The 27,356-nt window shown below is 33.1% G+C and overlaps 2 protein-coding genes across 2 annotated transcripts; one reads left to right on the top strand and one right to left on the bottom strand.

Annotated features, from left to right (window-relative positions):
* Positions 1 to 13,450: 13,450 nt before the first annotated feature.
* Positions 13,451 to 13,717, top strand: LOTGIDRAFT_143486 (hypothetical protein; the record flags this gene model as incomplete). The annotated part of the gene is made up of 1 exon (XM_009053959.1): positions 13,451 to 13,717. A coding segment is annotated over one exon (267 nt), but the record flags the coding sequence as incomplete, so codon positions are not given.
* A 6,580-nt stretch (positions 13,718 to 20,297) lies between these two features.
* Positions 20,298 to 26,204, bottom strand: LOTGIDRAFT_201919 (hypothetical protein). Its single transcript, XM_009053958.1, has 9 exons — positions 26,081 to 26,204; positions 25,648 to 25,694; positions 24,467 to 24,661; positions 23,980 to 24,092; positions 23,401 to 23,491; positions 22,942 to 23,165; positions 22,715 to 22,760; positions 22,330 to 22,472; positions 20,298 to 21,926 (listed from the first exon to the last, which is right to left on the bottom strand). The coding sequence occupies exons 1-9, from the start codon at positions 26,136 to 26,138 to the stop codon at positions 21,542 to 21,544; spliced, it is 1,302 nt and encodes a 433-aa protein (XP_009052206.1). The 5' UTR covers positions 26,139 to 26,204; the 3' UTR covers positions 20,298 to 21,541.
* Positions 26,205 to 27,356: the final 1,152 nt, after the last annotated feature.

The raw sequence follows: 27,356 nt of genomic DNA, 5'->3' as shown, positions 1-27,356 counted from the left end.
TGTTCTGTACTTATTGGACGAATGAATGAAATGGAGTTTTATATCCTACTGTTCTGTAACTTATTGGACTAATGAAATGAAATATAATTTTATCTCCTACTGTTCTGTATCTTATTGGTCTAATGAAATGAAACAGAGTTTTATATCCTACTGTTATGTATCTTATTGGACTAATGAAATGAAATGGAGTTTTATATCCAACTGTTCTGTTTCTTATTGGTCTAATGAAATGAAATAGAGTTTTATATCCTACAGTTCTGTATCTTATTGAACTAATGAAATGAAATATGGTTTTATATCTTACTGTTTTTTATCTTATTGGACTTATGAAATAGTTTTATATCCTACAGTTCTGTATCTTATTGGACTAATGAAATTGAGTTATATATCCTACTGTTCTGTAACTTATTGGACTAATAAAATGAAATATAGTTTTATATCATACTGTTCTGTATCTTATTGGACTAATGGACTGAAATAGAGTTTTATATCATACAGATCTGTAGCTTAGTGGACTAATGAAATGGAGCTATATATCCTACTGTTCTATATCTTATTTGACTAATGAAATGGAGTGTTATATCCTACTATTCTGTATCTTATTGGACTAATGTAATGAAATGGAGTTATATATCATACTGTTCTGTATCTTATTGTACTAATGAAATGAAAAAGATTTTTATATCCTACTGTTATGTATCTTATTGGACTAATGAAATGAAATGGAGTTTTATATCCAACTGTTCTGTTTCTTATTGGTCTAATGTAATGAAATGGAGTTTTATATCATACTGTTCTGTATCTTATTGGACTAATGGACTGAAATAGAGTTTTATATCATACAGATCTGTAGCTTAGTGGACTAATGAAATGGAGCTATATATCCTACTGTTCTATATCTTATTTGACTAATGAAATGGAGTGTTATATCCTACTATTCTGTATCTTATTGGACTAATGTAATGAAATGGAGTTATATATCATACTGTTCTGTATTTTATTGGACTAATGGAATGAAAAAGATTTTTATATCCTACTGTTTTGTATCTTATTGGACTAATGAAATGGAGTAATATATCCTACTGTTCTATATCTTATTGGACTAATGGAATGAAATGGAGTTTTATATCCTACTGTTCTGTATCTTATTGGACTAATGAAATGGAGTTATATATCCTACTGTTCTATAACTTATTGGACTAATGGAATGAAATGGAGTTTTATATCCTACTGTTCTGTAACTTATTGGACTAATGAAATGAAATAGAGTTTTATCTCCAACTGTTCTGTAATTTATTGGTCTCATGAAATGAAATAGAGTTTTATATTCTACTGTTCTGTATCTTATTGGACTAATGAAATGGAGTTATATATCCTACTGTTCTGTATCTTATTGGACTAATGAAATAGAGTTTTATATCCTACTGTTCTGTATCTTATTGGACTAATGAAATGGAGTTATATATCCTACTGTTCTATATCTTATTGGACTAATGGAATGAAATAGAGTTTTATATCCTACTGTTATGTATCTTACGGGACTAATGAAATGGAGTTTTATATCCTACTGTTCTGTATCTTATTGTACTAATGAAATGAAATATAGTTTTATATCCTACTGTTCTGTATCTTATTGGACTAATGAAATGAAATAGAGTTTTATATCCTACTGTTCTGTAACTTATTGGACTAATGAAATGAAATGGAGTTATATATCCTACTGTTCTGTATCTTATTGGACTATTGAATTGAAATAGAGTTTTATATTCTACTGTTCTGTAACTGATTGGACTGATGAAATGAAATAGAGTTTTATATCCTACTGTTCTGTATCTTATTGGACTAATGAAATGAAATAGAGTTATATATCCTACTGTTCTGTATCTTATTGGACTAATGAAATGAAATGGAGTTTTATATTCTACTGTTCTGTAACTTATTGGACGAATGAATGAAATGGAGTTTTATATCCTACTGTTCTGTAACTTATTGGACTAATGAAATGAAATATAATTTTATCTCCTACTGTTCTGTATCTTATTGGATTAATGGAATGAAATAGAGTTTTATATCCTACTGTTCTGTATCTTATTGGTCTAATGAAATGAAATGGAGTTTTATATCCTGCTGTTCTGTATCTTATTGGGCTAATGAAATTGAGTTATATATCTTACTGTTCTGTATCTTATTGGACTAATGAAATGAAATAGAGTTTTATATCCTACTGTTCTGTATCTTATTGGACTAATGGAATGAAATAGAGTTTTATATCCTACTGTTCTGTACCTTATTGGACTAATGAAATGAAATGGAGTTTTATATCCTACTGTTCTGTATCTTATTGGTCTAATGAAATGAAACAGAGTTTTATATCCTACTGTTATGTATCTTATTGGACTAATGAAATGAAATGGAGTTTTATACCCAACTGTTCTGTTTCTTATTGGTCTAATGAAATGAAATGGAGTTTTATATCCTACAGTTCTGTATCTTATTGAACTAATGAAATGAAATATAGTTTTATATCTTACTGTTTTTTATCTTATTGGACTTATGAAATAGAGTTTTATATCCTACAGTTCTGTATCTTATTGGACTAATGAAATTGAGTTATATATCCTACTGTTCTGTAACTTATTGGACTAATGAAATGAAATAGAGTTTTATATCCTACTGTTCTGTATCTTATTGGACTAATGAAATGAAATAGAGTTTTATATCCTACTGTTCTGTATCTTATTGGACTAATGAAATGAAATAGAGTTTTATATCCTACTGTTCTGTATCTTATTGGACTAATGAAATGAAATAGAGTTATATATTCTACTGTTCTGTATCTTATTGGACTGATGAAATGAAATAGAGTTTTATATCCTACTGTTCTGTATCTTATTGGACTAATGAAATGAAATAGAGTTATATATCCTACTGTTCTGTATCTTATTGGACTAATGAAATGGAATAGAGTTTTATATTCTACTGTTCTGTACCTTATTGGACTAATGAAATGAAATAGAGTTTTATATCCTACTGTTCTGTAACTTATTGGACTAATGAAATGAAATAGAGTTTTATCTCCAACTGTTCTGTAATTTATTGGTCTCATGAAATGAAATAGAGTTTTATCTCCAACCGTTCTGTAATTTATTGGACTCATGTCCAAACCAAGCCCCCATTCGTCATATTTCTTCGGTACCGTGATAACACAAATGACAGGAATTGCGTATTCATGGCTGATATTCCAGATCAATCAAATCGCCGTTTTAACAAAAGTCTGCGAGTCTACATTCTTATAACAAGCAAGGTGACTAACGGCTATTGCAGTCAAAGTATTAGACGCAGGTCGAAATAGCTTGACATTGTACAGGGAAAGTTAATCCCGATTATTCCTGATACTAATTTTAGCTGTGTATCTATGTGAGTGATAAGAGTTCCTGATGAGGGGTTATATATTAGGAACAGATTAATATTTAAAGATGATATTTGTTGCGTAAAGTGAGTGATGTGATTTCCTGACGAGGGGTTATATATCATCAATGCATCTGGACACTATAAATAGATTATGTTTATTTCATAATGATATATTATATATAACAAACAATACTATGATGAAAGTTCAATTTAAATATATGATTAATATGATTTCCCGACGAGGGTTTATATATTCGGAATACATGTGGACACCCTTAAATATCTTATCCATTATATACAAACAATATGGCAATAAGTTTAATATAGGAGAAGAATTGTGAGTGATACAATAATATCCTGATGAGGGGCTACATATTCAGAACATACATGAGTTGCTGTAGGAGATGATTTATGCTGTGAAGTGGTGTAATATGATTTCCTGATGATGGGTTATATATTCAGAATGTGTGAGAATTTCCATTGTACATCTTTGTTCACTATACAGTATATTACAATGATGTCAGGTTTCCTCGTCTATGTGAAATACTTTAAGTAAAAAAAAACTAAGTACTACCGATCCAAAACAAAACCCGAAATCCAAACTACAGATTTTCTATACACCATTTTAGACAAGACTCTACATCCAGCTTAACTGTGACAGGTTTTCGGAGGTTGATTTGAGTCTTGAATATATGTAAATAGTCTTCAGAAATACTACAAATCACATTTCTCCAAAAATATCTAAAAACTTGGAATTTTACTTTCTATTTTTATATATGTCTTGCCTATATATCACAGAATCTCCAGGAAAGACAAGTTATCATTTCAAACTCGGATAATTCTGGACACACATGGATTTGAAGGTTTGAAGTGATCTGTGAACACTATTACTGATTAGCTCAGCTAAAAAAAACATCCCGTTTCTGGTGAACTGGTGAAGATAATAACATCTCTGAATTAACAGAAACATAAAATACCGTTAACGTATTACATCTTGATGTAAAATTTACCGATGATAGTTAGGTTTTTACAACAGATAAAAGAATATCTGGAATGATTTTTGCTGCATCTTCATCTAGAGTTTAATAACATATAACCATCAAAACTTCCTGATGAAATAATCACAACATACAGGAATTTCTATCTAAAATGATGTCACTAAGAATTTTCTGTCACTGTCTATACTATAAAGAGAATCCCCCTGATTGACAAGTTCTTCATATAGTAGAAATCTATCTATACATACAGATATATAAAACTATGTAAAAGTGATAAGTTAACAAATACTACATGTTTCTAGTGCATGACAATAGTTTTAAGTATCATATTTTTTGTTATTTTTCCTCTACAATTATGAATTTTATTTATATGGTAGATAAAGTATCCTGATGGTGGGTTATATATTCAGAACACAAGATAGTCTCTATCACATCTGATTTCTGTCTGTAATAACAGTACCATATAACGTACTAAATGTGTGCAACCAAAATTTTAAGAATTATCCATTCTTGTCATATTTGCTTTATAATTATGCTGTATATTTATGTGGTGGATAAGAAGTCCTGATGATGGGTTACATATTCACAACATGGGATAATTTCTCCTGTCTCTACAATACATAACCACATTTCCATTCGAAATGTTTGCTACCAAAAGTTTCAGAGTCATCTACTGTTGTAATATTTATGCTTAAAAATTATGCTGTGTATTTATGTGGTAGATAAGAAGTCCCGATGATGGGTCACATATCCACAACACAAGCTAATTTATATCAGAGATGATTTTCGCTGTATCTACATAACATAACAATACACCATCTGAAATATGATCTACCAAAGATCTAAGTTCACCCATTTTTGTAATATTCTATAAATAATTATGCAGTTTAAGTATGTGGGTACTGTGTGGTAGATAAGAAGATATCCTGATGAGGGGTTATATATTTAGAACACATGATAGTTTCTATCACAGTTGATTTCTGCTGACTCTAAATAACACCAAAATAACCACCAGATACATATGATGTCCACTACCAAAATTCATCCATGTTCGTATTTTTCTCTTAACAATTCAGCTGTTAAAGTATATGGATGATAAAATTTCCTGATGAGGGGTTATATATTTAGAACACATGATAGTTTCTATCACAGTTGATTTCTGCTGACTCTAAATAACACCAAAATAACCACCAGATATATATGATGTCCACTACCAAAGTTCAAAATTCACCCATGTTCGTATTTTTCTCTTAACAATTCAGCTGTTTAAGTATATGGATGATAAGATTTCCTGATGAGGGGTTATATATTCAGAACAAGAGAATTTATATGGGTGATGATTTTTGCTGAGCTAGAATATTCAGTTTTAATACGTGAGTGATAACATCATCTACTGCTGACCCTGGTTGAACTTTACTCACGGCCGATAATAAATATTTCTTTAATTCTTCGTAAAATATCGTATCTAAAATTATAAAATATCGTATCTAAAATATCGTCTCTAAAATTATAAAACATCGTATCTAAAATTATAAAATATCGTATCTAAAATTATAAAATATCGTATCTAAAATTATAAAATATCGTATCTAAAATTATGAAATATCGTCTCTAAAATTATAAAATATTGTATCTAAAATTATAAAATATCGTCTCTGAAATTATAAAATATCGTCTCTAAAATTATAAAATATCGTATCTAAAATATCGTATCTAAAATATCGTATCTGGTTTGATGTGCAGGGTCACATATTGTCTTAAGCCAGTCAAATAAGAAAAGACAATATAATACATACAAGAAAGACACAAGCTACATACCATGTAAAGCAGGTTTTAGTGTTTCTGTATTCAGAAATTTTATAACAACAAAGCAACATAACTTTAAAACCTCGCTATCTGTAGTCTCGTCAAATAACTTCACCGTACTTTTTATACTACCCTGTAACAACTCGTACGCTACTGATCTAAAAATAGAAACACACACGTTACTAAATATAGATATATCATTAACACAATAAACACTGTCTAACCCTAAAAGCATCTGCTAAAAGAATATTGACCTTTACAGTATTATCATTTCCATAAACAGCTAGTATGATAAAGAAATTTAACAAATCCAAAATAACAGGTAGCACAAAGAATTGGGCATGCCACTCACAGGCCTGTTACAAAAGCTTAAGTAACTTAAGATGGGGCCAAGAATTTAAGAAATACAGTCATCTGATTGGCTAATAATTTTCGTGAGCGAGCAATCAGATGACTGGAACCATTTTACTCATCAACTGTTAGTAAATTTGGCAACATATGTAGGACAGTGGGATATTTCAGTCAGTTTCAAGTGCCGTCTGCTAGGACTAGGACAAGTCAAGTGGGATTGTCATCTGTTAGCACAGTGGGTTAGATCAGTTAGTAGTGAGCAAAGTTAACCTAACCATAAACCCTAACCCATTCTCCTTCAAGGTCAAAATAATTCTGATGCCACACTCACTGCTGTGAAGGTCAGTCCAATGTCGAGTCTCAATCACTTCCAACTAGATTCTGAAATAAGAGATTTTGTAACTATACCTGTATCTAACAGCATCAATAAGAGCTACAGCCACCGTGGGGTCGAAATCCATCAGTGTTACCCCCTCTTGAAACTGGCTGTGTATAAACTCTGTTAATGAAGGAATTGGATGATGTTTTGTAACGATGTTTTTCATTGGTTGATCTAGTAGTTTTAAAGCTGCTGGTTCATGGCCACTGAACGCCTGGCAACAAACTTCACTCACAACCTGTTTCAAAAAAATTAAAATAAAACTTTTTTTAAGTCTGTAGATTCAACTTTTCTGCTTCAAAGAAAAAGAGGTTTTCTTAATTTTTTATATTGGAGACACTGATAGCATCAAGTTGCACCATTCCAATCAAAAGTCTGTGGTTCCTGCAATTCCACTAAAACTTAGAGTTTTATGACTTTACAATCCCTTTAAGAACAAAACAGAATATAAACCAAAACTAATACATTTCTCAACAAAATATCTGGCATAAAGTCTTCGTGCCGAAAATTTCAATTCCAAAGTCAAAAATTTTTTCAGACAAACCTGTCTCATGTGATCATTACTTTATTGTTGAGTGCCAAATTATCTTGCTACTTTGGCTCGAAAGTTAGTTTAAGATCTGGTGAGTTTTTTGGGGGTAACAACTGACACTTGGCCTACTCTCGAAAGCACTGGTTGTGTTATCAGAATCTTTCTTGCCTTTAAGAGGATTCGAACCCAGGACAACTAATCTCCTGTGCCTCCTGAGCTACCCAACTGCCAACAAATAGACCGTGCCCATCCCAACATGTTCGGTATATTTTATAATTAATCATGGAGCTAAGCAAGTCATTAATAAGAGACCAAATAAAAATCTTGAATTGATTTAAAAAAAATAGAGAGTAACTTACCACAGTTTTTAATAGTTTTATCATTAATTTAATATCTGTCTTTTTTATTTTATTAGAATTAATCTCAATATTTTCAATATCAGTCCACCATTTCAGAATTTTTACGTCATTTTTCTCACACTGAATATCTGTTAGATTATTACCATTACTTATTGTAACGTCATTGTTTACTATACTGTCCACATCACCGTTCAACGGCTTTCCTGTTTGAGGATCGTAGAAAATCCGAGACGCGATCTCGACACTTCCATCATCAGTGTTCTCTATCACAGACGATGCGATACATGCTAATAAATCATCCTCCTCACCAACAAACGTCACTCTCCGTTCTGGAGATCGTAAAGCTTCGAAGGAAAATCTTCGTTTTAAAATCCCCTCGTCTGGTTCCTGTGGTTCTCGATCGTCAGTCTGTTGATTTAGAGATTCCAAACATTGCTCATACCACTGATTCTTTCTCTGTCTGCAATAGAATCAAAATCAAAATAGAGTTTTACACCCTTCTTTTGATACACCTAAAGAAGATGAGCATAGTTATGCAGTGGGGAATAAGGCAAATTTTGTCAATACACGAATTTAAATATTTCGACTGTAAGATTCTATACATTGTCTTTATCACTGATTCTTTCTTTGTCTGAAATTGAACAGAGTTTTCTGCTCTTGATCAGGCTAATGAAGATAAGCAAAGCCATGAAGTGTGGAATAGGGCACGCGTAGCACATGTAGAGCCTTGGTTTATTATCCCATCCGAACGACAAGACACTTTTTCCATGTCAGCTCCTCTGACCGGCCTCAGTGACAGGTGGGAACCGGGTGAAACCATGGTTTGAAACATTGATCATTATTAAAGTTATAAGAAGTAAAAATTAAAACGTACATGAGATGAGGAAGTTGTGCATAAACATACATGAATCGTCTCCCTTCAATCTTAATATTGAGATCCGTGTTAAAATTCTTCATGGCATCTTGTATAATACTAGTACAACTCCAACTTACAGCATCTAATATACGAACATATCTATCTATAGACTCCAATATCTCTTTACTGTATTTAATATCTGAAACAAGGACAGTAACTCTGTATTTAATATCTGAAACAAGGACAATAACTCTACACTTAATATCTATAAACTCCAATATCTCTTTACTGTATTTAATATCTGAAACAAGGACAGTAACTCTGTATTTAATATCTGAAACAAGGACAATAACTCTACACTTAATATCTATAGACTCCAATATCTCTTTACTGTATTTAATATCTGAAACAAGGATAGTAACTCTGTATTTAATATCTGAAACAAGGACAATAACTCTACACTTAATATCTATAGACTCCAATATCTCTTTACTGTATTTAATATCTGAAACAAGGACAATTACTCTGTATCTTCTATCTGAACAAGTGGAATAACTCTGTATCTATTATGTAAAACATGGGTTATAACCCCATATCTGTATTTACTATGTAAAACAAGGACAATAACTCTGTATCTACGATGTAAAACAAGGGCAATAACTCTGTATCTACTATGTTATACAAGGGCAATAACTCTGTATCTACTGTGTAAAACAAGGACAATAACTCTACTATGTAAAACAAGGGCAATAACTCCGTATCTACTATCTAAACAAGGACAATATCTCTGTATTTACTATGTAAAACAAGGGTAATAACTCTGTATCTGTATTTACTATGTAAAACAAGGACAATAACTCTGTATCTACTATGTAAAACAAGGGCAATAACTCTGTATCTACTATGTAAAACAAGGGCAATAACTCTGTATCTTCTGTGTAAAACAAGGGCAATAACTCTGTATCTACTATCTAAACAAGGACAATAACTTTGTATTTACTATGTAAAAAAAGGACAATAACTCTGTATCTACTATGTAAAACAAGGACAATAACTCTGTATGTAGTATGTAAAACAAGGGCAATAACTCTGTATCATACTTACTATCATCTATAATTTGACTAGCTGACTGATACAATGTCATACTTAAATTGGAGAGAACGCGGAGTCCTGATTGGACGATATCTAGATTAGTATGATGATGTTGTATCGTCATTGATATAACTTCTATTCCGCCTTCATGTAATGGTGGCTACAATTACAAAATCATATATACATATTAAAATTTGAATAAATAAACCATGTACTAACGATCCGAACCGCGAAACAACCTAATGGCAAAACATTGGTAACAGCTAATGAACTTTTCGCATGAGGAAGTATATCTGTTATAAGTCAGTATTTCATAATGAAAAATGGTATGAAATGAAATTGAGATCTCTTTCTACTGTTTCTTACTTACTTTACAGACAAATATTATATATTTTTTTATATAAAACAGTTTGGTCATGGCCTGCACAGTTTTGAGCAAAGTTTCCTGAGCTATCTATACTGACCTTTTCTAATACATCTGGTTTATACGTGGCTATTTTGACTAGAATATCCAGACTGTATTTCTGTATGTCTACTATGTTGAGGTAAGCTGTCATACTACCGAGGACTGCTGCTGTAGTCTGGTAATTTATTAACGGGTATAAATTACTGGGTATATGACTGATAGCTCGTAGAAGTTGTAAACAGAGTAACACATGGGATGGTGGATCCTAAAAATACATGAATTAATTAGAAATATTAAAACAGAACTTGAATCATGTTGTTACTAAGAGAAATATTAAAACAGGACTTAATAAATCATGTTGTTGTTAGTCAGAGTTTCACGCTATTTGATCTTCAGACAACTGACCTATTTCAGTCTGCGTATTGTTATTAATTTAAATAGATAATATATTAAAGTATCAACATTAAAAACAAATACTTCCTTTCTAACTTCCTTTACAACACATATAAGTCTCTTTTATAACTTTTTTTTCAAAACACAAAGTTTAAATTCAAAAACATTTTGGATTATACTGTAATGTGTTAAACACAGATTTAGCAAAGATATTCCCCTGATAATGTCTACAAGTAATAAAAATAAGAAATTATCAAAATCTTACAAGGAACTGTTTGAGGATTTCTACTAGTAAAGCTATGATAGGTCTGTGGAGTGGTTTCCCTTTTTCTTCATCTGGAGTGATGGATAATTCCCTGGCAAAATCCTGAAGGAAACTCTCTAAGATATCTCTTCTATGTACAGCCACATCCTGGAAAAGGAAAACAAGACAGCAGTGAGCAGAAATACAAACCAACTTTTAACGAAGGGAGTAAATCAACTTGGTAAAAGTTCAAGTAATGATTTGAGAAAAACAATAAAAGAAGACTAGGGTAGTCATATAATTCTGATGCAACTTTGGGCGATTTTTTCAAAAAAATCAGTCAGTGGGAACTGGTCAACAAAAAAAAAAGGGGAGACAGGGCGATTTTTCCACGTTTGACTTGTCAGTGTGCAGGTGATCACGTGCAGGAGCTTAAAACTCAACCAATCGATTCCAGGTAAGCTCATCATGGGCTGACTGTAAGCTTTAGAAGCTTTGCATTAGGTTGCTGGAGGAAACCCAGCTGGCAATTGTATGCTATAATTTAGTCCACTGTTGAGACATTCCATCAGATATCAGTCAGTGACCCCTGATTTAAATGAAACTCAAACTGGTGAAGCAAGTCGTAAACTAACCTGGAATGTTTTAAAGATCTGATCTACTAATAAAGGTTGTAGTTTTATATCTGTATGTTGATTAATCTGTCTGTTTAAATAACTCGCTGAGAGATTGGCTATCTGAAATATCATATACATGTACATTGAAACCCATCTTTGAGTAGTCTTTTCCCTAAAAAACCAACAAACTCTTAACACCAGCACCTCTTATCAGTCCTGAGGGATTATGTTCTAGTGGGTTCGCACTGACCACACAAAGAATATTAGCATTGTGGACTCTCTGACTTGATAAATAAAGTCAAAGACTGGCATCAGGTGCTGGAAGAGATATCATGACCTGTCCCAAATCAATAAAAGCAGCCATATTGGAAATTAAATGATGTCATGTGACACTTAATACGATAGAGATACTCTTCAAACTAGAGAGACAGATTCTAAAAAATCCCTTATAGGTGAATCTTTTTTTTCACTTAAATATGAAAAGGATTGGGGAACAGGCATTTCACCTGTATAACTCTCTTCCAGTAATTGGACTGTCACGGCCTATATGCGAGTCATACACCCCCCTGTCCCCTGTTCCTATGACCCTGGTATATATAATAAGATTATGGTACCTGTTCCTATGACCCTGGTATATATAATAAGATTATGGTACCTGTTCCTATGACCCTGGTATATATAATAAGATTATGGTACCTGTTCCTATGACCCTGGTATATATAATAAGATTATGGTACCTGTTCCTATGACCCTGGTATATATAATAAGATTGTGGTACCTGTTCCTATGACCCTGGTATATATAATAAGATTATGGTACCTGTTCCTATGAAACTGGTATATATAATAAGGTTATGGTACCTGTTCCTATGACCCTGGTATATATAATAAGATTATGGTACCTGTTCCTATGACCCTGGTATATATAATAAGATTATGGTACCTGTTCCTATGACCCTGGTATATATAATAAGATTATGGTACCTGTTCCTATGACCCTGGTATATATAATAAGATTATGGTACCTGTTCCTATGTCCCTGGTATATATAATAAAATTATGGTACCTGTTCCTATGACCCTGGTATATATAATAAGATTATGGTACCTGTTCCTATGACCCTGGTATATATAATAAGATTATGGTACCTGTTTCTATGTCCCTGGTATATATAATAAGATTATGGTACCTGTTCAGGTGTCTGTAACTACCACCCCAACCCCCTGACCCTGTCTCTTCCCCTACATTCCACCTGCCCCTTCCACTACAGCCCCTGTCCCCCGTCCCCTGGTATATATAATAAGATTATAAGATATAATAAGTACCTGTTCAGGTGTCTGTAACTGATTGATCAGTTCATTCTCCATGGTAGGAAGATGTAAGAGATTCCATTCATCTGATAATTCTAGATCGTTTCTCTTATCCTCTGTAATTAACGGATCTACTGGACTCGTCATCTGTAGAATCAAATTTATATTATTATGTTGACTAGGGTTATATTATATTTTATCAACTACAGAGGAAAACTTAATCAGTACCATAACAAATCTTGGTAAAGTAATATTAGTAGATATTAGTAATAATATCAGTAATACATGATGTCCAATAAACAAACCTAAATACCACATCAATATTACAAGTTAGATAGACTCTGTCAAAGGGATGTTGAGTTGAAAACTAAAACACCAAATAAAGTGTGTTATATTCCATAATATTGTCTTGTGTTTTTGTTATATGTGCTCCTCGCTTCTATATGTCGTTCAAATCTTAAATCAATTGGTCTAAACCCTGGATACAAAATAAAAGCCAATAACTTTAGAACAATACCTACCTTTTTTGGTGAAGAATCAGCTGATGATCTATTAGGTCGTGTTGGTTTACTAGGAGGCGATGATTGGATATGAACACCAGGTGTCGGTGGTAATTGACGACGTTTAGCTGGTAAGGGACCGTCGATAAACTCCAGTATTTTATCTCCTATTTCTATTTTACTACCTACAATTGACAAACAATGCAATAAAATTGACAAACAATGCAATACAATTGACAAACAATGTAATACAATTGACAAACAATGCAATAAAATTGACAAACAATGCAATACAATTGACAAACAATGCAATACAATTGACAAACAATGTAATACAATCGACAAACAATGCAATACAATTGACAAACAATGTAATACAATCGACAAACAATGCAACACAATCGACAAACAATGCAATACAATCGACAAACAATGTTATACAATGTTATAGAATTTTAGATTGATACAAGTTTTAACTGTTTGAATTATAATACCAGGTGATATGAACTGATCAGCTAATTCAAACACTACCATTTAAATGATAGAAACTTAGACTTTCACAGCAGATAAATCTTAAATATTTCTAAAACAATTTTTTAATATGTTAAAAATCAGGGTTATTGAATTTATACTCATAATTTAAACCATTCATTCAACCCTCCATCTTCTTCATCACTAACTACATCTATTACCTTGACCTAATTGGGTTCTTTTCTTGTATCACAGAATGCAACGATTTGATTGGATTGAACACTAGGGAATACAGCCAATCAGAGCTCTTGACAGAAAGACTGTTTTATTACTGATAGTTTACAGATGACCCCCTCAAAAAAATAAAACAACATTTAGTCAGATTGGATACCTGGAGTAAGATTAGTCTCTGATTGAATATAATCTTCTCCCACGATACACGGTAAATCTCTAGTACATGGTGTTATAGTTGTTCCCTCCGTCGGCCATATTGTCAGGTTAAATAACGACAAGCAGACGTCTTGATGGTTGTCAGACCAACGACTACACGACGTTAATTTCTCATCAGCTGCTAAACCTGAAAAAGGAATAAAGGAAAATGAAATTTTATCACAATTTTTATGTTCAAGAATAATTTCAATGAACACAGTATGCAGTGTACAATGAGGGAAACTTGACCACGTTGGTAAAATCCCAGTCTTTTTCTATTTCAAGCTGTTGAAGAATTTTTAAAATGGAGAAGAATATAAAATGATGGACAGGTTTGGTGAAGAAAATCTTTTGACTAGTTAATTAGGTGTTTTCTCTACACAGACGGTGGGAGCCGCAGTGGCTTAGTAAGTTAACCTGAAGGTCCAGGGTTCAATCTGGCATAGGTCAAGATAATACCTTTGGATTTTTCAACCAAGTTTCCCCCTGTCAGTGATGCAGGTAAGAGAGGCTGAAATGGAAAAAGCGTCTAGTCGTTCGGATGAGAGGCCTCGTGTGCTACAGATGCATGTCAAAGATTCCTCGACAGTTGGATATCGAAAAAGAGCAGGTTAATGCTGGTGTCCTGACAAAATTTCCTCATGGCACCCTGCATGGCGTTGCCCGTCTTCATTAGCCCACATGGTACAGAAAAGTAGGACGTAAAACTCCATTCATTTCATTTCATTTTCTACACAGACGAGAATATCTGGGCTCCTTTCCTTAATATGTCTGGAGAAATACCAGAACTAACGACACAAAATTGATTGTAAAATTTCGTGAAACAGGAAAAAGAGAGTTGGTAGTGCTATTTATAGAATTTAGAATCAGTGACTACATCAATGAATCATACGATATATAGATCTTGACATAATTATTTCTCATGAAAAAATAAAATTAAAAATCATGTTAGAGGCATGTATTACAAATTAATACAATATTTACAATAGACTCCTAATTAGATTTTGGAATAGTAAAAGTCAATCATTGTTTCTATAATAACAATTATATTATGATGTATCCCTGTATGACCAATGCCACCGCTTTACCCTAATATGTTACGTTGACCTTACATAATAAATAGTCTCGATCTTAGTAGTTGTTTATCACACTAACTATACCATCAATAATATATCATGTTTCAATTACAGCCAGTACTGATCTTATTATTAATCAATATTCTATATCAGGAATCTATACAAATGTTTTTGTCGTATCAGCTACTCGTATTGCTTAATAAGAATTATAGTCAGACACTCAGTTCTCCTACAATTCCACAAAAAAGGTCACCTCCAGGTCATTGTCATTCTTCTCACTTTTGGTAATTACATTTTGGTATTTTGTACCTTTTATGGTGTGAAATCAGATTCATCTCATCTTATATGTTTAAGGTTTATTTTAACTGTTATAATAGTATTCTACTCAGCCATGGTTAACCCTTTCTGAATTTGATTTTGGGTCTCGAATATATGTAAATAGTCTTCAGAAGTGCTAAAACTGCACATAAATTCCCTACAAAAATACCTCAAATTAGAAGTTTCACTATCTATATGTCTTTCCTACAGTATGTTTTCCTACAATTCAACTTAGTTTTTTTTTGACCAGATTATGAGGCCATTATTGCTGATATATTTGGCTTGAATATCTTTACGACATTCTCTTAATTAATTAAAAAATTGCAAAAAAAAAGGAAACTAAATAGCCCCAATATAAAATCCAATAATTTTTTCAACTATTTAAATAGCATTACACTCATAATTCAGACCATTATCATTATTAAGATATCGAACAGGTCTACTCTTAATGTTTAAATAATTTGTCACAGATGTTGTGTAGTATGTGATAAATATCCGTGAAGTGGCCTGCCTTAACCAAGTCATGTTACATAGAGTCATGCTCTTCAAAAGAACACGTTCACCATCCGTTTGACCAGTTACATACCTTAGTCTAAGAAACAGGAATAACTCAGCTTATCAGCAATAGTTTCCACAGCTCACTGTCGAAATTGAATCTATCCCTTTAAGTCATTCCCTTTAACATTCACTGAGAAATTATTTCATGTACCTCTCCTCTACTCTTCAAATTGTATCAAATGACAAATAATGCAGACAACAGGCCTTGAATTCTTTTTAAATTTCCTTTAAATTCATTAATTTTTTGTACCCTCTTGTCATGTCACTCTCAATTTGTCCAAATAAAACAATGAAATCATGAATCAGGATAACAATCCATGTGTCACTGTCACTGACAGCATCATTTAATGTCAATATTAAATTAACAAAAATAAACTCAAAAAAATTTGATGACAAGTTTATATGCCAATTCATTTTCAAATTATAAATCTTCATTCTACATTATAATAAGAACAAACCAAATGCAAAATTCATGGTGACAATTGAATTTCTGGGTATTGTCACTGACCGTCGTCAAGGCACTGACAGCTTCCATCAATCACTAGCAGGAATCGGAAACAGAGTTCCATAATGATAATACTCACCGACAGTAAAGTCGTTCGGACCTGAAAAACTCAAAAATTCCTCCGTTGTCAGACTCTTCAGAGTCACGATTTTTTTGGACGGAAATTCAGTCATCTTTAAGTCATCAGTTGGTGACGGGAAATAATCAAAAACCTCATATTTCAGGAAAAACTTGAAAGTCTACCGAAACTACAAAATATACATTATTATTCATCAGGTCACGTGTCCAATGTTTTGATTTAACTGTTTGTGGTTTTATTTTCTAGAGAGTTATTACCTCCCTTTAATTGTTGCGTCAATTCGGACAAGATAACGTCAAATAGGACAAATCTTTGTCAAATCGACCATAAAGATGAGTTGACAATAATTCATAGAAACATATTGAAAAGAAAGAATCCATTTCAAAATAATACTTCATTTACAATTTGTTCTATACAATATTGAGCGCCGTTAAACTAGACGAATACAATTATAACAGAAAATGGTCTGACGTCACAGTGACGTTATTTTGATTGTTTGTGATTTTATGAGAATGTTTACTCTAAAACAAAGGTAGGGCAATTTTCAACCAATTTATCACGGAAATACAGAGATCAGCTCCAGTTGAAAAATAATTAGACTTCTGTGTATTAGCCCTACAGACCAAGAAGAGAAAAAAAAAACCTACATAATTCTGTGTTTGAACAAATTTTCGCTACTGACTCTATTTCATTAGTTCGATTCCTTTATACTTAAGCTTATAAAGATTAGCTTAGGCCTGCATCTTAAGACAAATGATTGAAATTCAACCAATACCTGCTTTCCTCGTCTTATCATAAATACGATTCCATAGCATAGGACGACAAGTTGAACTCTTGCACATTTAGAACATTTCAAATAGGCTATTAATTTCCATTTCATTCTATTTCACTGCAGAAAAATCATTTTGTATTTGAAGGATATAGTCTGTACTCCAGTGAATATGACTGTATTATAATTCATTATTAAAGAATGACTCTGATCAATGGCTAGATTTAGTAGACCTGAGCTCACAAACGACTAAAAATGTCTGATTTGAAATATTTATTTGGATAATGAAAGTATTGTTATAAGAATTGATACGAATCTGTATTTTGTAGTTGTTGTTTTTCCTGGTAGAAAATGTTGAAGGATAACAGCATGCAGATAAAGATGTCTTCGGACTCTCTGGTATCACCATATATGGATGTAAGCCACGAAGACAGCGAATTCTTCGCAAGAACAGCGTAAGTAATAGAGCTCTATTCAAGCCTTTGATAGATATTTTGAGAGTTGATTTTTCACACCTCCTAAGATGCGTTTATTGTAACATGATATTAAATTACCTTGACGATGACTGTAAATTAGTGTTGGGCCTCACCGTAACGTTCGTTTTGTTAATATCACGTGACTCTGTGACCCTTAAACTTTAGGTTTTAGTTAGCCGACGAGAAATTAATTTCGTTAAAAAAAATTAGAGGGAATCTCAGTCCTGACATTAATGATGTAGGGGTGTATGACGATATGACTTAACTATAGAAATAACGATCTTTCTGAATTTATCTGGGTTTGACGGAACCGATTTAAAGAAATATGTTTAAAACCCTCACACCTTCTCAGATGAGGAAAATCCCCACCAAATAGGGCATAATGTTTTCAAAATAGCTATCAGAGGCTGGAATAGAGGCCGATGTTTCGGTCTACGTAAGTATTAGATCAGTTTTTGTGAAGTTTTTATTTAGAAATGTCAATTTTAATTGCGTGGCCTAATGTAAGAGGTTTAACCCTGCTTCAAGGTTCCTTTACCTTCTCTTGTGATATCTATCTGCACCCACGCCATGTATTCTATTTTATGTTTCAGCCCGTTGAGAAGGACCCCAGGGAAATATCAAATACCCACAGTGGGGATTATAAATATTGATGACGAGTCTGATGACGGTTAGTATACTTACACTTCCTTACACCTGGTGTCTATCGTACACTAAATAACCCACGACTTAGTTCGAGAGAAGGGAGAGTCAAAGAATTAACTAATGACTTAGTTCGAGAGAAGGGAGAGTCAAAGAATTAACTAATGACTTAGTTCGAGAGAAGAGAGATTCAAAGAATTAACTAATGACTTAGTTCGAGAGAAGGGAGAGTCAAAGAATTAACTAATGACTTAGTTCGAGAGAAGAGAGATTCAAAGAATTAACTAATGACTTAGTTCGAGAGAAGAGGGAGAGTCAAAGAATATATGTGCTTCAAAAAGGGCGCAGGAAATGGTGGGGGTGGGGAGAGAGAATGTCAGCTGGCGTCAAAAGATTCTATTTTGTCATAAATATCGGAAAATACCCTAAGATATATATGGATAGCCTTACCCCGTGTTTAATTGTGAATTTCAATTGTCTGATCTTTGACTATCTAAACTGTCCCAGCTTATATTGGTAGGACCATTTCGACATAACATATAATGATATATATCTATCTATTAGTAATGTTATATATATTTTGGTAGAGAAAATCGTTAGATTCGATTTAGACTTTGTGTGTGCAGACGTTTGTATCTTGTAATAATTTAAGTATTTAAATACAGCTACTTATTTTATCACAGTGTTGTGTGTTATATTTAAAATCGAGACAGAGAATACATGATCTTCTTTGATTTTTATATCAAAATAACGCTACAAACATATTTTTACCATCAACTGTAATTTATGTTCCTTTATTTGTTTCAGATTTTGAAAATGAAATAGATCTCAGCTCTGAATTAATTTCTAACTAAACAGTGTGAAAACAAAATGGCGTGAGATGGAAGTTCACCGTTCACTATGTTATTGAAAGAACGTTATCTCTAAGAACGTATAAAACAGTTTTGTTAAGTTTATATTTTGAAATTTGGAGCCTATTGTTATTGTTTTAAATATAATCTATATTCTGAGTTTGGGTGTAGTTTTATTGAAATAAAGTTAAAACTGTGTTTGTTTGTCGAACGCTTTTCTATATAAATAAAATTACAGAGAGCTAGGTGCCAAGTTTCATCTTCACAATATCAAGCGATAACGAACCCCGTCTTATAATTTGACTGCAATAACCACCTTTCTTGTATCACTGAAGTGCGTGATACAAGAAAGGTGGTTATCACAATCAATGTGAAGATGAAGTTGGTAATAGCTTGATAATGTGAAGATGACACAGCTTTAGATTTGTTAAAATTGATAATTTTGCTCTATATCATTCTTAGCTTCAGGAGGCTCAGGTCTTGAGGGCTAGACCACCCATAGAATTACTGCCTTCTCAGTAACGTAATCTCATTTACCACCCTGTGTATATTAAACCCCACAGCCCGCTACCCCACCCCCGCTACCCCACGTCTAACCCTATATTACTTCTTAAGTGGCTTTTAGCAATTGACTATAATGAATGAATAATGAATAATACACTTTTACTGTTTAATAATATTGCAACGTTTCAATGTTCTCCCTATCTTGTTTATTTTCTAGAACTATAAACTTATAAGTCCTGTGCCTGTGCTTTCGTAATATTGTTTTCAATACAATGTTACAACTATCATTCCTATTAGAGAAGTGACTTTGAGTTGAATCATTTGAATACCCCACCCCACCCGAGAGGCTCACCGCTATTTAAGACAAAATGTTTTTAAATTTTTATTTTACATGTCAATTATTCAAAATTCTTGTGAACTACATAAATTACTGAATATACAAAATCTTCAATTTACAAATTTACTTTCATACATCACACTTACAAACTACCACACATTACAAAATTGTATCAAAATCTCTCATACATTGACCACGAATAACAAATATGCACGAAAATTCTCACGAATATATTTTCAAAAAATAGGCTTTACAACTTCACTTTTCGACCAAGATTTACACCAAAAAAAAATCGCAAATATTAAACTCAAATTATACAAATATTTTCTCCAATTACAAAATATACAAAGTTTTAAAACTCTCTCCCTCTGTCTCATGACTTTTAGACACAATCGCACTAACTATTTTCAATTAACATTCTTGCAGTCAAACGTGCATACAACTAAAAAATACATTTTGCAATCAATTTTTGCTATTTTTCGCCTTTTTGTAGAACAGCCATTAAAATTTGTCTTCAAAATGAGGTAGATCAATCAAAATTTCGACCAAAACATAACAAAATCACAAGGTTCATTGTAATGTGTTAATATATTTACAAAAAAAAACAAAATACAACACCCAAAAAAACAACTGGTGCTACTGTACCACCCTAACTAGTGACCTCAGCCAGTGTTTCTATATTAGATCAACTTCAGAGTGTATCTAAAACAATTTAAAAGCTAAGAAATTTCGATTATACGATTATATTCTTGTAAATCAAGGAAGATAACTCCATTCTGAGTTAGTAGCCTTCAGTACATGTAATTTCAGACTACTGTATTTCTTAAATTCTGGATTTTTCTGACGTTTTTGATCAAATTAACAATGATAATTATACAGTACTATCAATTTGCCCTATTTATATCTATATTGACTTAGATAATCACAAGAATCCAAACATAAAATCAAAATTGTAAATATTTACACAATTTCAGACGACAAAAATAACAAACTTAGACAAAACCAACGGCAACATGAATCAAAAATCAACATTTAATCTTAAAAAATAGTCTCCATAGAAACACAATGTTTATAAGTTTATATAAAAATCACAGTAAATGGAATAAATTCGATATCAAACAAGCACCGGTCTGCACGTGCATCTCTTCCACGACGGTTCCATAGAGCACGTGCTGTAGAGACAAAGCTGGTCCGCACAAAATCACTAAATGATTTACTATTGGTGGAAAAACCTTGACGTCAGTATCTCTCTTCCAAAACTTCCTGACGGTCACTAGAATTTCCCGCCCTCACTCTCTATGATGTGTTGAATGCCGTGATACACGTCTGTGACATATTTAGAAGGTTTGGCGAGGTGTGGTTCGTGGGCGATGTCTCGGTGGCCGTGGTATATCGACTGTTTATTTTGGTTGGAATCGGTCTGGTCGACCTCCTCTTCGATTGATAGCGATGGTTTATAGACACCAGTTCCAACTAACAGACTGTGGCACCGCTCTACCGTTTGTTCATGCAGGTCTGCATTATCAGGAATCAAGCGAGATGAGGGAAGAACCATTGTGGTATCGTTAACTGGGGAATTCCCGTTTTGTCGGTTGTTTAAAGATTGAATGTAACGATCGTACAGATTGGCTCCAACAATATCTACATTAGGATTATCTCTGGAATGAAAAATCATCAAATTTCATTATCAAATGTTATAAATCAAGTAAAGAGGATATATAAGGGGGTGGGGGGACTCTCGTATCTTTAACCGTCTTTGAGATGAGGCTCCTTCTTGTCCTGGTCAACGTCGGAATGTTTCAATTTATACTGATGGGGATCATTCATGTTTTAATCACTAATCAACATACATCAATTGACAATTTCAGACAAATAAGAGTATCGCCGTTTGATATTATCGGTGACTTTAGACATCTAAGTCTCTATAGATGAATTCGGTGGAAGTATTCACCTTCGACCTCCTCACCTTGATTATTGTTGCCAAAGGAGACTAAATGAATGAATACTACGCGTTCAAGATGGTAGCCACGACCCTACATGATCGATAATAAAGACACTCACCCAATAAAGTATAATTTCTTGATTTTATTTTTGATGCCCATCTGTTTAGCTATTCTACTGATTGTATGCTCGGCGAATCTATAGGTAATTTCACAAGGTTTACCAATAAGAGCTGTATAGTGGATATCTTTACCAGTTATTTTCTGTAAAATAAGAATATAAAATGAGGTTTGAAACCTAACAGGCGGTCACCAAAATGAGTTGAAATAAGAGTTGTACTCTTCATGGTTAATCAAAGTGAAAGTACGTTCTTTTGTTTGGTGTATTATTGGAAATGTGCGCTGTACAGGCTATCTATATATGTCCGAAGATTGGCGACGAAAGAAGGGGAGATTTCTGTCTTTTCTTATCAAACTGATGTTCTGAAATATATAAATATGCCTACCCTATATAAAGCTTCTAAACACAAGAGGAAAGCACCGTGACCATATCTGAAAAAATAATATAAATATAAATTTAAAAAATTATAAATAAATAATGTACATTTTGTAGTGTTGTTTATAACAATGAAACACCGGTCTCTTAATGGGGTGGTAAATCAATCTGTTTACATTTCAATAATTTACATCTTGAAGTATTAAAAATTAAAAAACGTGCTGAACGTATTCTCACCTGGGCATACAGGCCTCTGCCATAAACTGTAGATCCATATTACAGGCTATTATAGGAAGTTGTGGTACTGTGTGGACATCTTCTGGTGCTCGGGTTGGTTTACCCTCTGTTAATAATAAATCTACTAACAACTGTAGGTTTGTTTCCCAGCGTTTAGGTTCTCCAATCATCAACACAGCTTCAACTCGGGGAAAATTGGGATTCTCTGTGTAGTTACCGCTGGCCTGAAAAATAACAGAAGAGGTTTAATACAAAGTTCTCTGTGTGTTATTTATTTGGCGGTCCATGGAAAAGCAAAGCATTGATGTTTGATCAATTTACAAACCACGAAAAATCGATCAAAAAGGCAGAAATGTAGGACAATATTATGATTAAATGACGTAATGTCCATATGCACGTGTAAAATACAACTTGACCTAAATGCACATGCATCTTAATATATAGAGTATATATACTTACAATAACGACTCTGTTATCGTGATCCACCATATCTAATAGAGGATAGGCGGCGGCTACATCTTCCATCGTACATAGATTGGTAAATCCAAGACTAGAGATCGGTTAAGGCAAATAAATCCAATGCAAGAGACTTTGTATGTTAAGATATCTCTTTCATGAAGTCAAGTAATTACGATCGACATCTCATAGTTCGTAATAGCTTGACATTATGAAGACACCGAAGGATGGTATAAAAGTGTATATACAATATAACATATTAAACAACTAGAAGTATAAGTATTAGTATTAGAATAGTTTTCAGTTGTCAGGATAATCAATCAAAGTCAAAATAATCACCAGAAAACTCAGTTGGCAGGAAGATTGTCGTTCAGAAAACTCGGTTGGCAGGAAGATTGTCGTCTGTTGTTAGATACCATGGGTTCGAATCACTGTTATTCAAAGGAAATTATTGAATCCACGGTGGTTGCTTTTGGCGTACTTAAAACCAATTTCAAAACCTATGCTAACCCCAAACCAGATTTCCTACCCTATACAGCGCGCAATGAGGATACTAATCTATATTACTATAATAAAGGATACTCTTCAGCGATTTCTATACGATGTTCTTGTCCAATAACCAGAACATGTCGATCGTGATATTCTCGTAATAATTTAGCTGGGGTCGGGGCATGGATCACATTTTCTGGGGATACCTAAAATATAGAACAGAGAAATATAAATATACGAGAGACGAAACGAAATACGAGTTTGACGTATTATTCGTCTGTACCAGATTGAGCTAATACAGAAGTAAATTATATTCAGAGAGATGTAAACTATGATTTTAATCAACCGATCTGACAATAAGAAGGAAATAACGCGTATAATTAAAAGTACATGTATGTGACACTATTGAAATTCAATAAACAGGCAATATACTACTACGAATTTGCAGGTACCTCAAGGTACTAAAAATACTAAGGCCTCCGCTAGTGCTTCCGGCTTTCACTCCCTAATACCGATATGGTGAACAATCTGCGTAGTATACACGCAAATATACGGTATTAAAATTTGATAGTAAACTTACTGGTGTTTCGAACCACCTGCAGATCTGGGCTGCCTTATCATGACTTCTGTTTGTAGCATTGGTCACATAGGCTACAGGAACTCGTAGGTTTCCTTGACTGTCCTTCAATCTTTCAAAAGCTTTCTTAGCGGGGTCCAGGGGAGTACTACCTCTTGCTAAAACACCATCAACGTCAAACAATATACCAAATGTAGGCTGAAATAATAAAACATATACATCATACTAGGTGGGCATTATCCTGAAATATTTCTACAAAAGACTCGAAGTAAAATAAAAAAAAAACAGGTGGAAATCATAGGTCATCAAAAATTAATTTGTTTCAAGAAAAATGAATCCCTTTCTTTGGTTTTTACTCTATATATTTTTTGATTTTGATTTTTTTTTTCAATTTTTTTTCGCGATCTTCTCTCTTTAAAATTTGTGATTAGTCAAAGTCTTCTGATATTGAGTAAAATCTAGATTATGTCACATGACGTAAGCCCCAGCTGATTGAACACTTTTACTGATAATCTAGTTTCAGTAAGTCGGTGAATGAACTGGGTCATCGAGGCACCGTGAGAAAATAATTACAGTTTAACCAATCAGAATCCTTCAACTATGTCTCAACCAATGACAGACGAGATATTAGTCATGTGATCTATTTGTTTACCAAATCAGCTGTTAGCGATGTTAAACGATGGCGACACATGATAGAAAATCGGTTAATTTATGTTAATTATTGCCACGGCCTTGAACTGAATAATTTACCATCAGAACAAAGAACTCAGAATAATAGTTTTAATTTCTAGAAAGAGGTCAATCGACAGCGACGTGAAATAGACGCATTAATTCAATCCACTGTGGATCACTGAGTGTCGGGGCATGCGTCCCTTCCTGAACACATGATGCCACCTTAAGATTGAGTTGGTCATCTACCCATCAATATCATATTGGACCAAGATCAGTGCCATTAAATTCTGCACAGTGAGACCTTAGATTAGCATACTTAACAGCTACAAGGTTGAGAAGCGCAATCACAGAATGATACTTGGTGTTTCAGTCAAATAAGCAATCTCTGTGAACCTGTACAAATAATCGCAATATGCAATGCATTTTTTTCACTCGAGAATTGCACATCACCAAGTAGGACACATCCCTTCCCCACATCCTTCCAAAAATGAAAAATATTACAATCAACTTACCTCGTTTAAAACCGAGTCTAAATCACACAACGACACATCCGAGTTATCTAAAATATACAAATATACAATACTTTTGTTATTCTATTGATGCAGACAATTTTATTCTCTAACATTTCGTAGATAGTACGTAGAGTGCTTGCCCTACTTTTACCCTGGGAATAGAAATTTAAATGCATGACAAATAAAATTGTGCAGGTTGACAAAAACCTGCTCATATACAGATATATATATATGAATTGAAGATAACGGAACCATTCAAATGTACAAAAATCTGCAATTATAAACTTTCTGAAAATGAATGCATTTCATACAGATTTATTTTAAAACAAAAACCTAAATCAAAACAAAATTGCATTTCAACATGACACTGAAAATGAAAATAGTAAAATAGATAATGCGCGTACATTTCGTGCGAGATTCAAAACAACCCTACCTGTAGAATAGCCATCGTCCGTTGACGGACTAGTCGACAGTCCTCTATATTCCTTCATATTAATTACAAATTCTTAAAACTTGACAAAATTCTCAAACTTTTATCTGATTCCTATACAGCAGTTGGAATTATCTGAGGAACCAAATCAAAACATTGACTATTTATACCATGAAACACGCCGCTTTGTTTACCAACATCGGCCTTTCAATACTCTAATTTCATTGGCTGATCGACTAAATACTCCATTCTGATTGGATAATTTGAGTGTTATAGGTTGAAGTTGAATCTTATCATATGATGAGTGTTTACAACGTGCGTCTAGAATAAATCGGTGAGCGACCTGCATTACAGCTGGTTTTATAATTCGGTGAATTGTTCTGATACATTTACAGATAAAATCGCAATCTTGCTTAGCTCATCAAAATTGCATTTAAACATTCTACAGTATGGACTATCTCATTGTCTATCAGCAGGTCTAGAACTCTCTCTATCTAGAATTAGCTATCTTTTAGTTTCAGTATTTTTAGAATTCACAGATAACCAAGGTCAAACTTCAAGGTTTTTGGGGTTTTTGTTTTGAGAAAGTTTATGATTATTCGATGTCAAGATTTATCAAGGTTTAAAATCGGTTTTACTATTATCACTACGGTTGTATTTTGAGTACAAGAGACAGAGTTATTTGGGCTATAAATGTTATATTATGTATACATGTAGATATTGCATACATGTAGATATTGAAACCCGAGTCAATAATGTAAACAAAAAGGGATCTCTCCTGTCGCGCGTAAAAGTTAAGTTACCCCCGAAGCTGCAAAACTTTGAAAGTCGGAAGAAACAGTTGCCTCAACGTAATTTATGCTCTTGCAAATAAAATAAGTCATTTATCAATAAACGTTACATTCTAGGCGACACGTTCACAATGGAAATCAAACAAGGCTTGTTATTATCTCTTTTAAAAAAAGTATTGTTTCTTTCTTTCTAGACGATAACCTCCATTTAATTTGATATCTAGAATATTATGTCATAGACTAATATAAATACTAGAGCTAGAAATAAGTCTGTAGCAAGATATTGAGACCTGTTATTATTAATGCGGTTACCTCATTCAGGTCACACGAAGTAAGAACGTGGACACTGTATAGTAAAACCACCTGTATATCACAATCTACAAATCAGTTTGAAGGTATTACCAAGTAGAGCCAAGAACATAGGTTCCTAAATATTGGTTAACAACTGACAGACCTCAATGTCAGCTATCCGTAATACTTTTCAGGAT

Source organism: Lottia gigantea (assembly GCF_000327385.1).
Source record: "Lottia gigantea unplaced genomic scaffold LOTGIsca_206, whole genome shotgun sequence".
NCBI lineage: Eukaryota > Metazoa > Mollusca > Gastropoda > Lottiidae > Lottia > Lottia gigantea.
This window is presented reverse-complemented; position numbering and strand designations above follow the sequence as displayed.

Excerpts from the sequence above, each read along its gene's own strand:
- LOTGIDRAFT_201919 (XM_009053958.1), bottom strand. The coding sequence starts at position 26,138 with ATGAAGGAATATAGAGGACTGTCGACTAGTCCGTCAACGGACGATGGC. Across the intron at positions 25,695-26,080 it reads GGACGATGGCTATTCTACAG|ATAACTCGGATGTGTCGTTG; the intron begins GTAGGGTTGTTT and ends TGTATATTTTAG. Across the intron at positions 24,662-25,647 it reads TAGACTCGGTTTTAAACGAG|CCTACATTTGGTATATTGTT; the intron begins GTAAGTTGATTG and ends TTATTATTTCAG.